The sequence below is a fragment of the Toxotes jaculatrix genome, chromosome 20, assembly GCF_017976425.1.
Source record: "Toxotes jaculatrix isolate fToxJac2 chromosome 20, fToxJac2.pri, whole genome shotgun sequence".
Lineage (NCBI taxonomy): Eukaryota > Metazoa > Chordata > Actinopteri > Toxotidae > Toxotes > Toxotes jaculatrix.
In genome coordinates this window covers 11,278,017-11,294,783 of record NC_054413.1, presented here as the reverse complement: position 1 = coordinate 11,294,783, position 16,767 = coordinate 11,278,017, and the positions used below count along the sequence as shown (strand labels likewise).

General features: G+C 40.1%; 1 protein-coding gene across 1 annotated transcript in view; it reads left to right on the top strand.

Annotated features, from left to right (window-relative positions):
* Positions 1 to 16,767, top strand: part of cntnap2a (contactin associated protein 2a) — a 313,547-nt gene that overhangs the window by 256,926 nt on the left and 39,854 nt on the right. Inside the window, exons 18-19 of the mRNA XM_041065446.1 lie at positions 8,760 to 8,930; positions 16,516 to 16,734. Coding sequence (XP_040921380.1) covers positions 8,760 to 8,930; positions 16,516 to 16,734 — 390 coding nt within the window. The remainder of the gene's footprint in view (positions 1 to 8,759; positions 8,931 to 16,515; positions 16,735 to 16,767) is intronic.

Here is a 16,767-nt window from a genome sequence, read left to right as displayed (position 1 = left end):
CTAAAAGCAGTTCAAATAAAACATTATCAGTACGTTTTAGACTATGCAATACTTTCAGCCATTGTTGGAAAGTAACAAAAATCTTTTGACTTTAAGAACTTGCTGTTGATAGTTTGAATGGGGTCTTAATTGAAAACTGTCGTGAGAGAGAACAAGATAAAACACTTTATCCACAGCAGAGCATCCGTAGTACAATTGGGCTCATTGTTATTCTAGAGTTGCACTTGACTTGTGAAAATATCACAGTTCTGATACTCAAATTGCACCAATCATTCAGAAGAGCCTTATCTTGACTGTCCTTCTACTGTGGAAAATTGCTACATGTGTATGTTTTTGTGCACTTGTGCATGTGCGTGTTCTTGTGTGCGCAGGCCCAAGCATTTGTGCTAACTTCCATGTGCGTTTGACCAGATAAAACCGCGTGTAAAGCAGCATCTGAACTCTGTTCAGAGACTTTCTGTCTAAACATTCATCCTCTCATCCTTTTATTCTCTTCCATCTAGTCCCTGTAGTTTGGCTTGTTTCTCAGGCAAACAACAGATATCAGATACTGCACAAACACACACATACACACACACACACTGAGAGGCAGTTTAATCCTTGCTGTTTCTCTTCCTGTCTATTCTTCTAATCATTGTTGGCACACTGTTCTCTGTGGGACATTGGGTCAACTGGAAGACACACACAGATTCTGCAGCTCTATCATATTGACCTCCTCTCTCTCCACACAACTCATGAGCCTCCACACTCACTCCTGTCCTGAATCAACCTGCAAGTGTGTCAGTCCTGCAGCGTATATCGTGTTCCTGTCAGGTCGTCGTGGATTAACTGCATCACATTCCTGCCGCATCTGTTATACTAAGCTAAATGAAACATTTCTCATTCTGAATCTGAGTGGGCTTTCACACAAACTCATAAAAGTCAAATGCGTAATGGAAACTTTATCCTAATGATGTAAAACCACACAACCACAAGGAGTAGCTCCACTTACAGGAGGCTGTTCAGTAGCTGCAGGGCTTGATTAAAGGGTAGAACACTGCAGTATACTGCAGCGTTCCTCCTGATACACCCTTTCATTACTCTACTTTGACTTCTGTCTGATATGTGCTATTGGTATCAATTGACCCTCGTCATATGATGCAACTCTACATGGCTGGCATGTGTTGCACTAAAAGCTTTCCACCACCCCACTTACAGTCTGTTTGGAGGCACCCTGGAGGCCACCAGGAGCCAGGAAGCTACTTTGTTTTCCTAATTTGCCTCAGGCCAGCTCTTTTCTCTCGATAAAGGGCAGCAATGTATCTGTTTTTTTTTGTTGTTGTTTTTTTTAATAGTCCAGAGCAAATGAACCAAACTACAAATATGAAATTGACAGATTCAATTAAGTGTCTTTTGAGATTCTCCCTGCCTCTCCCATCCTCTCTTTATTTTTCCTGTTTCCTAAGACGAAATAGATTAAACAGCGTAGCGCAGAAGTAATGTCAGTATCTGCTGTGGGATGTAACAAAGTACCAGAGAGGTTTTGTGGAAAGTAATATCCTGTGGAGAGGAAAAGCAAACATGGATTTAATCTTTAGTGCAAGGCACTATGATCATTACAATGATAATGCTTCATATATTATCTATTGACTGCTCATTTTTCATAGTAAAGGGAATAATAGAGTTGAGCTATGCAATCTCAGTGTACTGTGACTGTGCATTCTGCATGTTTTACAGAGAGGCATTGCTGGACTCGAAACTACAAAGGAATGTTTATACATCTCTCACCCTCTGAAATGTTCGCTCTGGTTTTTATCTATCTGTCAGTCCATCTGTCCATTCATCTGGTCAGACAGGAAGTGCAGAACATGACAGAAAACCTGCCCTTTCTCCTCACTGGTGTCACGCTCATTATGGTCCCCTCATCAACAATCTGGTGCCGTTCTCACTAATGTCCCTTCATCACAGAGCTTCCAACATACAGTACAAACAAACTACGATTTAATGACCCGCGACATCACATCTGTTTGTGTGTGTGGGTCTATCATGTAGCAGTATGGCAGGCACAATTACCAAAGATGGATCCTTCTGTCACTTGGAAGGAGCCATATTCTTTTTGTCTCCCTCTATTATCCACTTTATGTGACTGAGTGTGTGTGAGAGACAGAGAGTTATCCTCTTTTATATTGAGTGACCAAATTAACAAACTAACTTTAAAATAAAGATGACTTTGAGGTATGCTATGCCATAGTACCAGCCAAGACACCGGAACATGGAGCATACATTATAAATTTGCCCATTAAGGCATATTAAACGTATATTAAAAATTTCACACGTGAATTGGTGCTCCGTGCATGATTGATGCTTCTCATACTTTGCATGGAGCTCTGTCTCAGTAAGAGCAATGATGATTGGCTGCCATATAATGGGTTTTCATAGGCAAATGACTAATGTCTTTGTCAGTTGGGGAAAGTTTTAGCAAGGAGGTACTTATGTGTCTGTGTGTATATGGATGTTCATGCTCCTGTATGTGTGTTTCTGTCTCTCTTTCTGTGGTGGGTACAAGAGCAAGTATGAGTGCAATTTTCTGTGTGTGTGTGTGTGTGTGTGTGTGTGTACGTGCGCCAGCATTAATGAAGCCCATTTCCATGGCTACTTTAATGGCAGCCTATACAGTCACAGGCAGACAGAGAGGAATTATTCTCATTTATAGATGTTAAAAGGGTTTGGACATTTTAATAGAAGGGAATGAAAACAAATGACAGCAAATGAAGCAAAGCAGCATATATTCAACTGCTATAATGTAACACACCTGCTATGAGACATACTTGCCCCCATGACTGACCACAAATGAAACCTTGCAAGAGTTACCTATGATAGTTCTGATAGTTCAAAACAAATTAATTGGTTTGAATCCATTTGTCAGTGTTCATATGCCCACACACAATGTCTTTGTAATTAATGTCATTCTAACATTGGGGGTCTAAGGTGTATAATTCGTAGTCCGTGTATGTTCTTCCAAGTTTTTTGCTTCATTTTTTTTACTGTTATTCGTGCTATTTTCTGGGTTCATCACAGGACACTGTTTTGTTGTAACCTATGGTGGTTGGTGTCATCCTGTAGCAGGTAAAATGTAATAAATATGTGGTACATAAAATCCTTTTTTTTTTTTAATAATCTGGACATTTTAAGCGGTAAAAAATAGAATGATGAGCTTTAGTGTTAGATTATTATTGGAAATGCATGTTATTACAAGTAAATGAGTGGCTGCCTACTTGGTCATGATTCAGTAGACAAGACAGGTAATAAAAAAACGGTTGACAATGCTGTAAATGGGAAGGTCATTTTTATTCTCTATAACAGCTAATCTACAACTACTGGTACTCAACCAATTTCAGTAACCCTGAAGGAAAAAGGTAAAACATGATCATAGGATTGTTACTAATCCCCATGACGTAATCCTTGGACATTTATGTACCACTTGGTGAATTATTGCCCGAAGCATTCTACAGACCCATATTCACATGCACATGCTGCAGAATGCAGAATGTCATTCTGCAGCATTTCTATTGGTTAAAGGTCTGAGCTCTGACTGGGCCACACCAAAATTCTGAAGCAGATTTACTTCAATGTTCAGGGTCATTTTCTTGCTGCATTATTCAGCTTCTACCAAGCTTCAGCTGGCATACAACCACCCTGACATTATCTTGTAAGATACCTTGATAAACTTGGGAATTCATTTTTCCCTCAGTGGTAGAAAGTTGTCCGGATCCAGAGGCAGATCCAAATCATGATGTTGCCTCCACTGCACTACACCTGTTGGGATGACATTTGTATGTTGGTATGCAGTACCCTTTTTTGCCACACATACATATGTGTTGCATTTACTTCTTTCCCTATACTTCCTCATTGGCAAACAGTGGAGAACAGTGGCTTCCTCTTGCCATGGACACCATGCTCCTTGAAACCATGCACTGTGATTTGGGTATGGTAGACTCATGAACAGAGACGTCAGCCAGCTCCAATTATTCCTTTAAGCCTTTTGCTGTTATTCTGGGTTTCTTTGTTTTTTTTACTTCCTTGAGAATTCTGCATTTTGTCTGAAGGAAGGAGAAGCTACTACAGTACTAAATGGTCAAGTTAATTTAATTTAGTGCCAAATCATAATAAGAGCATCTTCATAATAAGGAATTGCAATAATCCAGTTTAGAGGGAACAAATGTCTAACTGTGGACTGATGAATATTTAAACCCTAGATTACTTTGTAACCCTTTCCAGTTTTATTTGAATCAACAATCACATCAACAGATGTTGTGTGTGAACAGTAAATCCAAAATGTGATTTTATAAATCAAAGTTGCACAAACCCACACCTTCCCACCAATCTTGTTTCAGTGACTGGACTACAGGTTTGCTAACTCCTGTCGATGTTATTGGGAAATGCATGATTAGTGTACCAGGCTGTATCACTTTTAGCGAGGTGTTCCTAATAACCTGACAACTGAGTGTAGCTCTGAGCTCTGAAGGTTTAGTGCTAAAACTGTATGACAAGCACCTTAATTACAAAGTGAGATTGAAAGGCTTCTCGAGTCTCAGATGGCAGACACAAACTAATTACCTGAAGATTCAAATGCTACATTTACTGCGAATATATTGTACCTAAACCATAAAATGACATGCCACAGATGGTTCAATTACACACAGATGAGATGAAATACAGGTCTCAATGGAAATTTAAAAATGAGCCAGGAAGAAACGTATGCGTGGTGTGCCACACTTCATCACGTTGCAGAGCTATATATGTAGGTTCAAGTGTTTTGAACAGTGTTATCTGAGCCATTCCCTGAGGGGGCACTTTCTAAGCCAGAGGCATTGCCCTCCATGACAGGTGCTGCTGTTTTTCCTGTTAGATGAGGCTATTCTCAGTCCTTTGATGAAAAAGCCTCCCAACAACTTTGGACTTGAAGTATACAGCAGAATAAGTAGCATGTGAGGGGGAAAAAAAGTTAAATTAAATGGCATAGTGTGCTTGCTCCATCAAACTGAGATTCTAAATGTCATGAATCTACTGTGATATTACACTTCACACTGTGTGTACTTGCAGTATGTGTGAGGATGAGGTAATTAATATGAGTTGTTGTGGTAGTGTAAGTGTAGTGTATTCAGCCTGCAGTCAGCAGTGTAGATGAATTTGGATGTTTAATGTGCATTGACATGTACTTTGCGTGTGTGTGTATGTGTGTGTGGCTGAAAATGTCTGTGTTAATGACCTGGGACAGTGCAGTCAGTCATCCTTACCATCTGCTAGTGCTGGCATATAACCCATCTGGTCAACCATAGACAGATGAATCATCTAGTTGGCTTCCAGACCCAAACTTCACCTCAAACTGTATCGAACATCATGTCAGCCTCTACAGTTCAGTGAGACTGATTTGTTTTGTTTGTTTGTTTTTCACACATGTCCCGGTGGGCTAATCCAGAGGTCAACAGCTGCTTTCAATGATACATGTAGCACAATTTTTAGTTAAATTAATTGATGGACCTAAGTGGTGTACACAACATGTAAAAAAAAAAAAAAACTCCATCTGTAAAGAACACCTATTCATAAACTGCAAAAAATATATAATTTAATAAGAGGTTAGGGTGCAGTGAGTTCTTTAGGTGCAGTGAGGTTTCACAACACCTTTTTCTCAATTTTGCCAGGTTTGAAATCACCTGCTCCCAAATGCAAGTTGCAAGAAGCAGGGCAAAAGCCCCAGCAAAATCTGATTTTTCACAAGTTTCAAACTGAATCTTGGGCCTGATGATGGCACAAGATGAGAAGTCAGTTATTGCAGTTCCTCTCAAATGTATGCACCATATTTGGCCTCTGCCAAGCCCAAGTATGCCCCATTTCCCCTTCCCTCCACCAAGTTTGGTGGAAATCCATCCAGTACTTTTTGCATTACCTTGCTGACAAACCAACAAACATAACCTCCTTGGTGGAGTTTTTAAAAAAAAATGCTTGAATCCACACGGGAGGTTACAGTTCCTTCTGTTTGTGTGCCAGTTGGCAGTTCGTATCATGTTCATTTAAATTTGTGACATAAGCTTAATTCGCCTTGCCTTTAAACATCAAGTTAGTAGGTATTATGGTTCACAGCCTAATATTTGTCACGTCTTAGTCAAGAAAGACATTCATGTGCTGGAACAGTTTGAAACATTTGTTTGATAAACATTTCAATATGGGAGTGATAAATGTGCCACAGAGCCTAGCCAACCGGTTGCATCTGTGAATCTGGCACAAGGGCAATCAGGTTTATAATTTGGCTGCCATAACACTGTTTTCTTTCCAACACTCAGTTTCTGTCAAAAGCCTAATTTTTTGTTTCTCCTTTGCATCTCACACCATAGATCGCTTTTGAGCCCTTCCCCTCAAATCTTCCTCTTCCCTCTTTTCTGCTTGTTCTCTGTCCCTCCTTCTGAAGTGAGACTCCCCTCCCATCTGTATTTCTATATCCTTGTGTCCTTCTTTCTTCTGCATCTTTGTCAAGCCTTGTTTTTGTTCACTTGCTTGAAGGTTGGTCTCATTCAGTGCATAAAAATAGACATCACACCACATAGGATGTTTTCATGTTATCTATCTGTGATGTTATTATATACTTGTACTCCAAGGGATAGTATTGTTTATACACTAAAGAAAACTGAGCAAATGCTTTGTGTGTTTGTGTCTTAAGTCCCTGCATATGCTACAATCATCAAAACAATTTCTTTGTAATCAGTCAGTAATTGTACATCTGAGTGTCCCCAACCATGTGGCCGTGGTTTTCCTTCTTGCACAGATGAAACATCATAGTAAAAACATAATCGCTTGTTTGCATCCTTCTGCTTAGTCCTGAATTAACCCTGACCAATAGCTGGCTGTGCCTCCCAAAGAGAAACGAACAGTATTCCAACTCAAAACACACTAATCACAAAGGCAGCAACTGTAGGTGGTTGTCTATGTGTGTGTGCATGCCTTTTTGTTACCCTTTGGAAGACTTTTTCTACTATAAACACCAACCTTGTCGTGACCAGTACTGCTAATGAGGACCAAAGCCTGGTTCTAATGAGGCAAAACCTCCTTTCTGAGGTCCTGGTTAAGGTTAGGGGTAAGGTATGAAATGAGGTTAGGTTAAGGTTTAGGTTAGGCACGAATTGGTTATGGTTAAGGCTGGGAGGGTCAAGGTTAGTTCTGTCCACAACGAATGGAAGTCAACATAATTTGTGCTTGGCCGCTATCTGCCCTTGCCCTTGGTGACAGGATGTGAGGCCAGGAGGAGCTCAGACCTGGGAGGAGCTCAGACCTGTCTTTGGGGAATGCTTATCGCACTGAACCAGGAGACACACGCAAACACACAGAGATGCATGGACACTGGTACATACCTACATGTATACATTCACACAAACACAAACGTGGCACATGTGAAAACACTTGCACACATAAATGGGTATAGGCTCACACACTTGAAAGGAAGTGCACTGATGCTGAAAGCAGCCAGCCGATTAAATTGATTAGTTGCTTGGCAGAAAATTAATCAGTGACAGGTTTTATAATGGATAAACATTTGTAACTTATCTAGAAAAAATGGTTTTGGACCGTTGCTCAAACAAAATAAGCCGTTTAAAGACATCAGCTTTGGTTTAGAGAAAAAAAAATCTATTTAAAGACATCTGGTACATGTATAGATACACGTCAGATCAGAAAAATCACTGAAAGATTAATTGATAGTTAGATTAATCACTGGTTGCAGCCCTACCACACACTTCTTGTAGAGAAGCGTACATTCCTCCCCTCTGCTCCACTGTTCCTGTTTTCCGGGGTTATGGCTGAGGGTCTGAGGCCAATCCTCTGAGGCATCAAAGAGATCTCACACAGCTGATACCACATTAGCTGTCACTCTCCTCCTCTTCCTCCTGCTCTCCACATGGCCCCTATCTCCTCCTCCTCCTCCTCCTCTCCTATAATCTGTCCTCTAAACGACTTTACTCTCCTCCTTCCCATCACTTCTTCAATATTCTATCCTTTCACCAGTGTTTGGCCTCTTTCCTCTCTTTCTGTCCTCTCCTCTGCTTCCCCCAACCCCCTATTCTTCATCTTCCTTGAGTGATAGGAGCGAGACACAGACAAGGCGAGGGGAGAGGAGGCAGCGGAGAAGTCACTTCATCAACCACCGTCTGATAATTCATCAGCAGCTGTTTAGCGTGCCTCTACTTTGTCTTCATTAGCAGTTGCTGGTTTCGCTTCATTCAAAAGTCATTAGAAAAGTTGTTATCAAAAATCCCACAATGTTTTCACCATGTACCCTTGTCCTCTTCTCAGGTCTTCATTTAGAAAAGAATAAAAAGAAAAATGGTGTCTCTTTGTTATTTTGATACAATCAACTTTCTATTGAATGTCATGGAAGTTGCAGGAAATTACAGGCTTCTTTTTAGACCTCTGCATAGAAATAGTTTTAGGTGATGAAATCATTTTTACTGAGGAGATATTAAATAAGCCTCATTAAACAATGGCTGTAAGATAATTGCATTTTATTCAGAGTAGATTGATTGCTCCTCGGAATGAAATGAAAACGGATGCTTGGCCATTTGAAATGAAACGGTTTTTGCAATGAATTTATTCCGCACCTTATCAGATCTGAATGGGTTATAGTGTTTACCACTGTGGTAATGGAGGGTACAATAGGTGCTGGAGAAATGTGGGATGAATTGTTTCATAGCTGCAACTCTCTCTTTTTTCTTTTTTTTCTGATTTTGTTACAGATAACTACTGGAACGCTGCATCATTCACCACCCCATCATCCTACCTTCACTTTGCCACCTTCCAGGGCGAGACCAGTGCTGACATCTCATTCTATTTCAAGACCAGTGCACCCTACGGCGTCTTTCTGGAAAACCTGGGCAACACTGACTTCATCCGCTTGGAACTCAAATGTAAGATGCAGCTTAGGGATTCTGAGTGTACCTGAAAGTGTTTGTGATTGTCTCTCTTCTTCTCTCTCTCACTCTGGCTCTTTATCTAGCCTTGTGTGTGGTTTAATCCACCGGTCAGTCTGATAGTGCTGGGTGCAACCTGTCACTACACACACACACACACATTCAGAATCACATAGACTCACAAGCAGATTCAGACACAGACATCAGCAATGGCCATTTGCCTTCCTGATTATGGCACACTACTTTGTGTGATTGCAAGAGAGACCAATTATTTATTTAAGGTAATTGGTGTGTACAATAATTATGTCCATTATGAACCTCTCTTTAACCAAATCACCCATTTTCAGGGATGACAAAACACAAGATCTTTCACGCACACAGACACACACACTCACAGGCTTTTTCTCTTTCTCTCTCTCTTTTTTTCTTTTTTGTAAAATCATCCTTGGAAATACGAGTGTTCAAATCACTGAAAAGTTTGTCCCCACAAGCTTTTCTACCACACACCACACACACACACACTCACACACACACAAAGGGTCATCCAACACATGCACACACAGAAAACATATGCAGTATGTGTTGCATTTAAAACAGTAAAACACTGAAGTTAGAAACATCTGAAATTCTTAGTTGAAATCTGTATATTTTTGGCTTAGAGGACAGAAACACATTCAATCTTTAACAACCTAAAAATGAGATGAGCAGCATAAGATGTGAAAATTTTTAAATATATATGCATTCCATGCACCACCAAATTATAGCGGAAGTTATCTCAGGGGCACTTTTCATATAGAGCAGGCACAGACACTTACTCTCTTACTCTTTATCGTATCATTAACAGAGACTTAACACACCTCCATGAGCAAGCACTTGGTGACAGTGGCAAGGAAAAACTCCCTCCCTTTAAACAGGTAGAAACCTTGAGCGGAAACAGGCTCACGGTGGGCAGCCATCTGCCTTGACCAGCTGGGTTGAGGAAGAGAGAGAGAGTGAGAGGAGAGAGAGAGAGAAAGAGAGGTGGGAAAGAGACAGAGAGCAGGAGGAAAGAAAACTTTGCACAGTGCAGGTTCTACATAATAGTGATAATAATAATAATAATAATAATAATAATAATAATAATAATTGTAATAAAAGAGAAAGGGAGGAGAGAGGAGAAAGCACCAAACTATGGGTGAGTGAAGAGGCCCAGTTAGTAACATAAATTAAGGAGATATGAATGCATACAGATGGAGAGGGAGAAGAGGAAAGAAGAGTTTGGTGCATCATGGGAAGTCCCAAGGCAGTCCAGGACTATAGGCCTAAAGGGGACTGTGATTTCTTTAAGATACAATGGTGTCTGACCATTAAGGGTTTTATAGGTGAGAAGCAGGATTTTAAATTCTATTCTGGATTTTACAGGGAACCAGAACTAGGCTTCAGTGACAAGTACAGTTTGGTTTTGTCTCCATAACAATGGAAGTTCATGGAGTGTTTCCCAATAAAACTGCCTAGAGGAAGCTTATACATGATCAACAGAACTGGTCCAAGCACAGGATCTTGTGGAACTCCATGACTTGCTGTTGTGTGCATGGAGAACTCATCGAATCTGATCTGATAAATAGAACTTAAACCAGCTTAGTGTCAGTTAAATGTTCCAGTCTCTGTAATAGGATGTGATAATTGGTAATTGGTATCAAATGCAGCACTAAGACCTAGCAAGTACAAAGACAAGTCCATCCTGTCAGATGCAATTAGAAGGTCATTTGTAACTTTCACCAGTGCTTTCTCTGTGCTGCCTTGCACTTTAAATCCAGACTGAAAATCCTCAAACTATTTTTACATAGAAAATCATACAACTGATTGACATCTGCGTTCTCACGGATATTAGAGCGAAAGGGGAGGTTAGATATAGGTCTAAAGTTGGCTAATACACCTGGATTAAATTTTTTTTAAGAGGTTTAATTACAGCTCCTTTAAAGGACTGTGGGTTTTGAAGGTTTTCATGACATAGCGTCACGCGAGGACTTTGCATGTGGTCTGAACACACCTTGAGGTGATCATCTAGCAAAGAAGAGCTAACAAGGGGTAAAACTTTCTTCTTTCATTTTATCATTATAGAAGCTCCTCAAGTCATCAGTACTGAGAGCTATAGGAATACATGGATCAATAGAGCCATGACTCTCTAGTAACAATGAGTGATAGGCTGCTCTGGCATCACAGAGGGTCTTTTTGTTTTAAAACTTGAAATCACATAACAGATATAGATTAATTATGACAGCTCAAAGATTATATTTGATAATATTTTAATTTTTGAACTCCCTTTTTTAAATTTAAAACAGTACAGTACTTTTTTTAATCAAATATAAAAAAAAGAATTGCTACAATACAGGTCAAATGACAGCTTATTTAACTGCAGTTTGCAAACCATAGGCACAGATTGTAAATCTGTGGGGCATGAACTATGTATCCAAGAACTCAGTTAAAAAAAAAAAAATGTGCACAGATTTGTAAACTGTACACAAGAGTATACATTTGCATAACTCTTCTCTTTTTTTCTCGGTTGACCTTAGGGTGAGGCTCCACAGGTTTCTGTGATCATCTTCCAGTGGGTCAAATTAACATCCCAGCAGTGGAGGTGCTCTGATCAAGAATGTTAAAATCTCTGGCTTCAGTTTAGTTGCCAAGTTGCATTGTGAAGGGGGTTGCCTGCACAGCATGGCTGCCGATAGACATTTCATTAGGGTTCAAAGGGATCTGAACATTTGGTGTCAAAGGCGCTAGCTGACCACTTCCTGCTGGTGTGCCTGACCCACCATTTTACACAGTGAATGGACACAAAGTTGACAGATGATTTTTGAGCCAAAATACTTTCTAAAGTCATTTACACTGAATGACATTATGTCAGCTGGTATGTGACCTAAAAGCTCCATAAACTTTTTTTTTTTTTGCCAGTTCTCTGAAAGCAAAAGTAGGTTTTGTACAAAGTCAATTACACACCTTTACATATACACTCACACTCTTGCAGAAAAAAAATGTTGCAAATGTACACAAAAACACACACACACACAGATACAGTAAGTATCTAGTCTGTCACGGCTGCACAGCAGGCCAGAGGAGATAGGAAGTGTGTGTTTGTATTTGTATTTGTGTGTGTGTGTGTGTCCCAAGGCTTTCAAAATGGCCCCACATTGATTTCCTCTCTCCTCACCCTCGCTATCATCTTGCATTTTGCCCCACAGCACACATTTAGACACACAATCACAAAAGGTCTCGCACACACTCACACACACGCTCATACACATAAACACACACATAATCTCTGCCCTCTTGCTGGTGCAAAAAACTGTATCTGCCGAAATCCAGTCATGGCATGAAATGACTAGCATTAAGCCAGAATAGCATAGCTGTGCCATTGCAGGAGCTCAAAGCACATAAACACACACTCACAAATACACACGCACAACTTTGTGCAAAACACACAGCGCTGTGACCTCAGCAGACTCAAAGTCATCAGGTGGCCACTATTCCTCTTTGAATTTTAATGGGAAGAAGTAGGCATAGACACCTTTGAGAGGCAGCATTAAAGACACATTCAGAACCATGTGAACTGGACTGGTAACAGGATTGAGGACAGATAGAAAGGTCCCTAAGTACAGAAAGGCTTGACTTCTGGGGTGCTCTGTGGCTCAGAGGAAAGTATCTATCTGCTATGTTTTGAGTCCTTAAGAGGCTGCAATAGTCTTGCCCAAAGGTTATAAATATTTTCAGTGTGGAATCCAGCTGAGAAGTGTACTTTCATGCTGGAGACCTCAGCTTATAAAACTGTATTACAGCTCTTTTTTTATGTGAAGACCAAACTGACGTAAAGTTTACATCTGGACTTTAGCAGTAGTCTATGTGGCTCTGGCATTTTAAGGTGGTCAAATGTCTGTCTGGCTTGTTAAAAAAATATCTAGTAATCTACTAAGGAGAAAAGCAACTGGCAACCGCTGGAAATATTAAAGAATTTTTTATTCTGATTCTTCTTCAAAAAACCTGTCAAAAGTTCATCTCGCTCTATCTCTGTTCTTATGTACACAATAAGAATTGCACTCAGGATTCTTTGCATTGTGAGAATGCTTCTTTTTTTTCCCTGATAAGCATGGAAACATTTCATTTGAAGAGCCTTTTTGTCATAAAGAGATGCTTGGCTTTTGAGAAGTTGCTTTAAATTGTGTTTCAGTGTCAACAGCAGCAGGTTTGCCATGGCACTTGGAATTTGGCTCGCACTTCAATAGAGTTTCCCTCCTTCAAGAGTCCAGACTGTTCCAGCCGTCCCAGGAGCGAAAAAACACAAAGCACACGCTAACAAAGCAAATGAGACAAACAGCAAAGAATTAGCAAGTATTACAGAAAAGACGCTGAAGAGATAATACACTGCCAGCCATCTGAAAATAGATGAAGAACAACAAAATGGAACATCGCATTAGACAAACACACGCGTACATATGCACACCCACACAAGCAGTGATCTTTCACGCAAAGACATACACAAGCTCTTTCACTCTTTATCATTGTTTGGCTGTGCTGTGCTGACGCATAATTTAGAACTTGGCTCTTTTTGTCTCCATATTAAAAGATTAATAGAAAAACAAATCGCAAAAATAAAAAGCTCTACTGGGTTTTCTCCAGGCCAACATGCTAGTATAAGCACACACACACACGCATATACACACAATTATATTCACGCACATTTATACTTAAGACATCCATCACAGCTATGCAAATAGATGAGGCAGGCTCTGTGCTCTGAGGGCACTTAAGTTTTCATTCCTGTGAGTATCAAAAAAAAAAAAAAAAAAAGTTGTAGGGCATCCATCTTGCTTAGCAGTGCCACTAAAACAACACACAAATAATCACACACATATACACTCACATGCCATTCAGCGTTGTTATAGCTGTATGTCTTTAGATTTGTTTTTATTGGGGTGTTCTGATATATGTTTGCCGTGCTTTCAGCATTTAAAATAACTAATGTTGCTCCTACTTGCCCTGCAGACCTGCTCCGCGCAAACAGCCATCATTAATTCTGTGTACTAAAGCCTGTCAGAGGGCTTATACTGTGTGTCTCTCTGTGCATGCATGAATCCGTTTGTCGGGTTGCGTTGTTTGTTGTGGGTAGTTGGGTGTTCAAGCGCTTTTTCATATTTTTTCTTATAGGTTAATGTTCTCAGCGCATCCAGACAGGCTTTTGGTGAGATGATCTAGTGTCTTTGCACCTCGTCTCAGAGGAAATGATAATGTCTGTAAGAAAGAAAGCAAGGAAGAAAGTGAAGAAAGGGCTTAATGACAGAAAGGGAGGATGGGAAGGAAGGTAAAGTGACAAGCAAATTGATGAGGGATGGGTAAATGAGAACAAAGAATACAAAATGAGAGGAAGAAATGAAGGGCTAAACCAAGAGGAAAGAGGTAAGAAAGAAACCGAGGAGCTGTGGGTACTGTAAAAGGGCTGCAAGAGTGCAAAGAATGGAAGAATAGGTGGAATGGAAAAAAAAGATAATTAGATGAAAGCAATGGGAAAAGAGGAAGAAGGCCAAGCATATTGATTGGCCAACAAGAAGAAAGCGCATTTCTCCACTGATGACTACATATATTTATCCACTCTAATATTTGAGCCTAATGAAACCATAATGAAGCAGTAACATATAGAGCTATGAAGTGGTTGTTTATCATCTCTATGGCAGCAGCATACTGGTGCCAATAACCACCATATGGCACCACCCAGAATATATGGCTTTTATACAGTCGGTCTCACAGTAGTACCAAACATTAAGAAAAGAGTCAAATTGGGGTTTAATTTGACAATTGCAAATGGTCTTTCCAGCAGCAAAAAACTAATTTCCTCATTCTTTTCCCATTGTTGCTTCATAGGTCAGAAACATTCAACTGACATTTTGAAGAGGGGAGCATCCACTGAACATCTCTCATCCGAACACGGCGAACGTGTAGTCAGAAACAATGACACATAACTCTTATTAAAATTGTGAATCCAAATGAACAATGTCTTGCAATTAGAAAAGATGGAAGACCTGCCACTCAGCTCTAAAATACATTCATTATTCAAATAGTTCTTGTTGGTTAGTAGTGTCTCATAATAGAGTTTAAAATGCATGGCCTTGCGGAGACTATTCACCTGACTGTATCAAGCTGATATACAGTTGGAGATAAGAACACACACATATATACATTCTCAGCTTCTTTTTTCAAATCCTCTTCTGTCATAACAGCCACACGGTGTATGGATTAATTTCTATGGAAGATCAGTCAATTTATGTAAGCCTATTGGGCGCTGTGTTAAAGTGATACTGTAAAATTGAAAATGTACTTCCATAACAGTGTCATAAATATATGACATATTCCACAAATGTATGTTATCTGAGTAAAAATTAAACTTAGAATAAAAATGAAATTTGCATTTTTTATTTTCACATACTCACAATGGCCTTGCATTGCTTTGATGAGAAGACCAACAGATTACATTTTCATTTTGACCCCAAAAGAGAATCCATTTTCATTTTAAAATGATCCTATAACTTCCATACGAGTGTGGGAATGCAAATTGGATTATTGCCTTTTCATTTTAATTATTACTCATTTAACAAATGTGGAAATTTACATTTTCATTTTCAAGTTTTCTTTTATCATTTTGATATAGCCCCTTATGGGCTTCCGTAGTTCCCCACAGAGAGGTTAAAAGGCATCAGACACTGACCTCACCAGTGCATTTGCAAAAACAGCTGGAATGGACAGGTGGTAGACACACACACACACACTCACGCACGCACGCACACACACAAATTCTTACATACACCCAGTATTTCAGTGATATCATTGAAGATTTGAACTGTCACAGTTATGAAAGGTATAACAGTGCCCCCTGTTGGTTTGTTGAATTATTAGGCTACTGAACTACGGAGTAGCAATAAACTTTATGGCTTTATCACACACACACACACACACTCTCTCTCTCTCTCTCTCTCTCTCTCTCTCTCTCTCTCTCTCTCTCTCTCTCTCTCTCAAATCCACTCATTTAAGAAAATGAAAATTAATCATGCAGAAAAACAAGGCCATCTTGCACTCTTTCATCTTCTGTCTGCCTCTCCTTCGCTTCCCTATTCATTTACACACTCATTTCTTTTCAACTCATGTCTGTTTCCTCTCGCTCTCTTTGGCTTTTCTTTCTCCAACAAAACTTGGGAAGCTTCTCAAAGTTCAAAACAGCAAGAAAAAAACAAAAAACAAAACAAAAGCACATGGAAACTGCTGCGACACAACTTTATGTCATGCAAAGCCAACAGTTCCTGGCATGTATTGACTGCCTGTGAGATTAGTCCTGTCCAGCGCTGTGAGCAGTCGTGTATTGCAAAGCTGAAATCTATACAAGCCAAATGAATGGCCTTGAAATAAATGAGCCATTAGATTAGAAATTGAACACATATTTACCTGCAGAGTGGACTATGACAGAACAGGGAGTTATGGGGTTTGGAAAGTTGTTTATTTCATGTGGTTTTAGAAATGACTTCTGTAACTAAGATTTCTTTCCCTGACATTCTTTCTGCAGCTCCTCAGGTGGTCTCCTTCTCCTTCGACGTTGGAAACGGACCCGTGGAGCTAACAGTGCATTCAGCCATGCCCCTCAACGATGACCAGTGGCATCGCGTCATGGCCGAGCGAAACGTGAAAGAGGCGGTCCTTCAGTTGGATCAGACGTATCGGGCGTCTCGGCTTGCTCCTGCTCAGGGGCACACCCGGCTAGAGCTGTTCAGCCAGCTCTACGTGGGTAAGACGCACACATAGTCGCTCACAGTCCAAA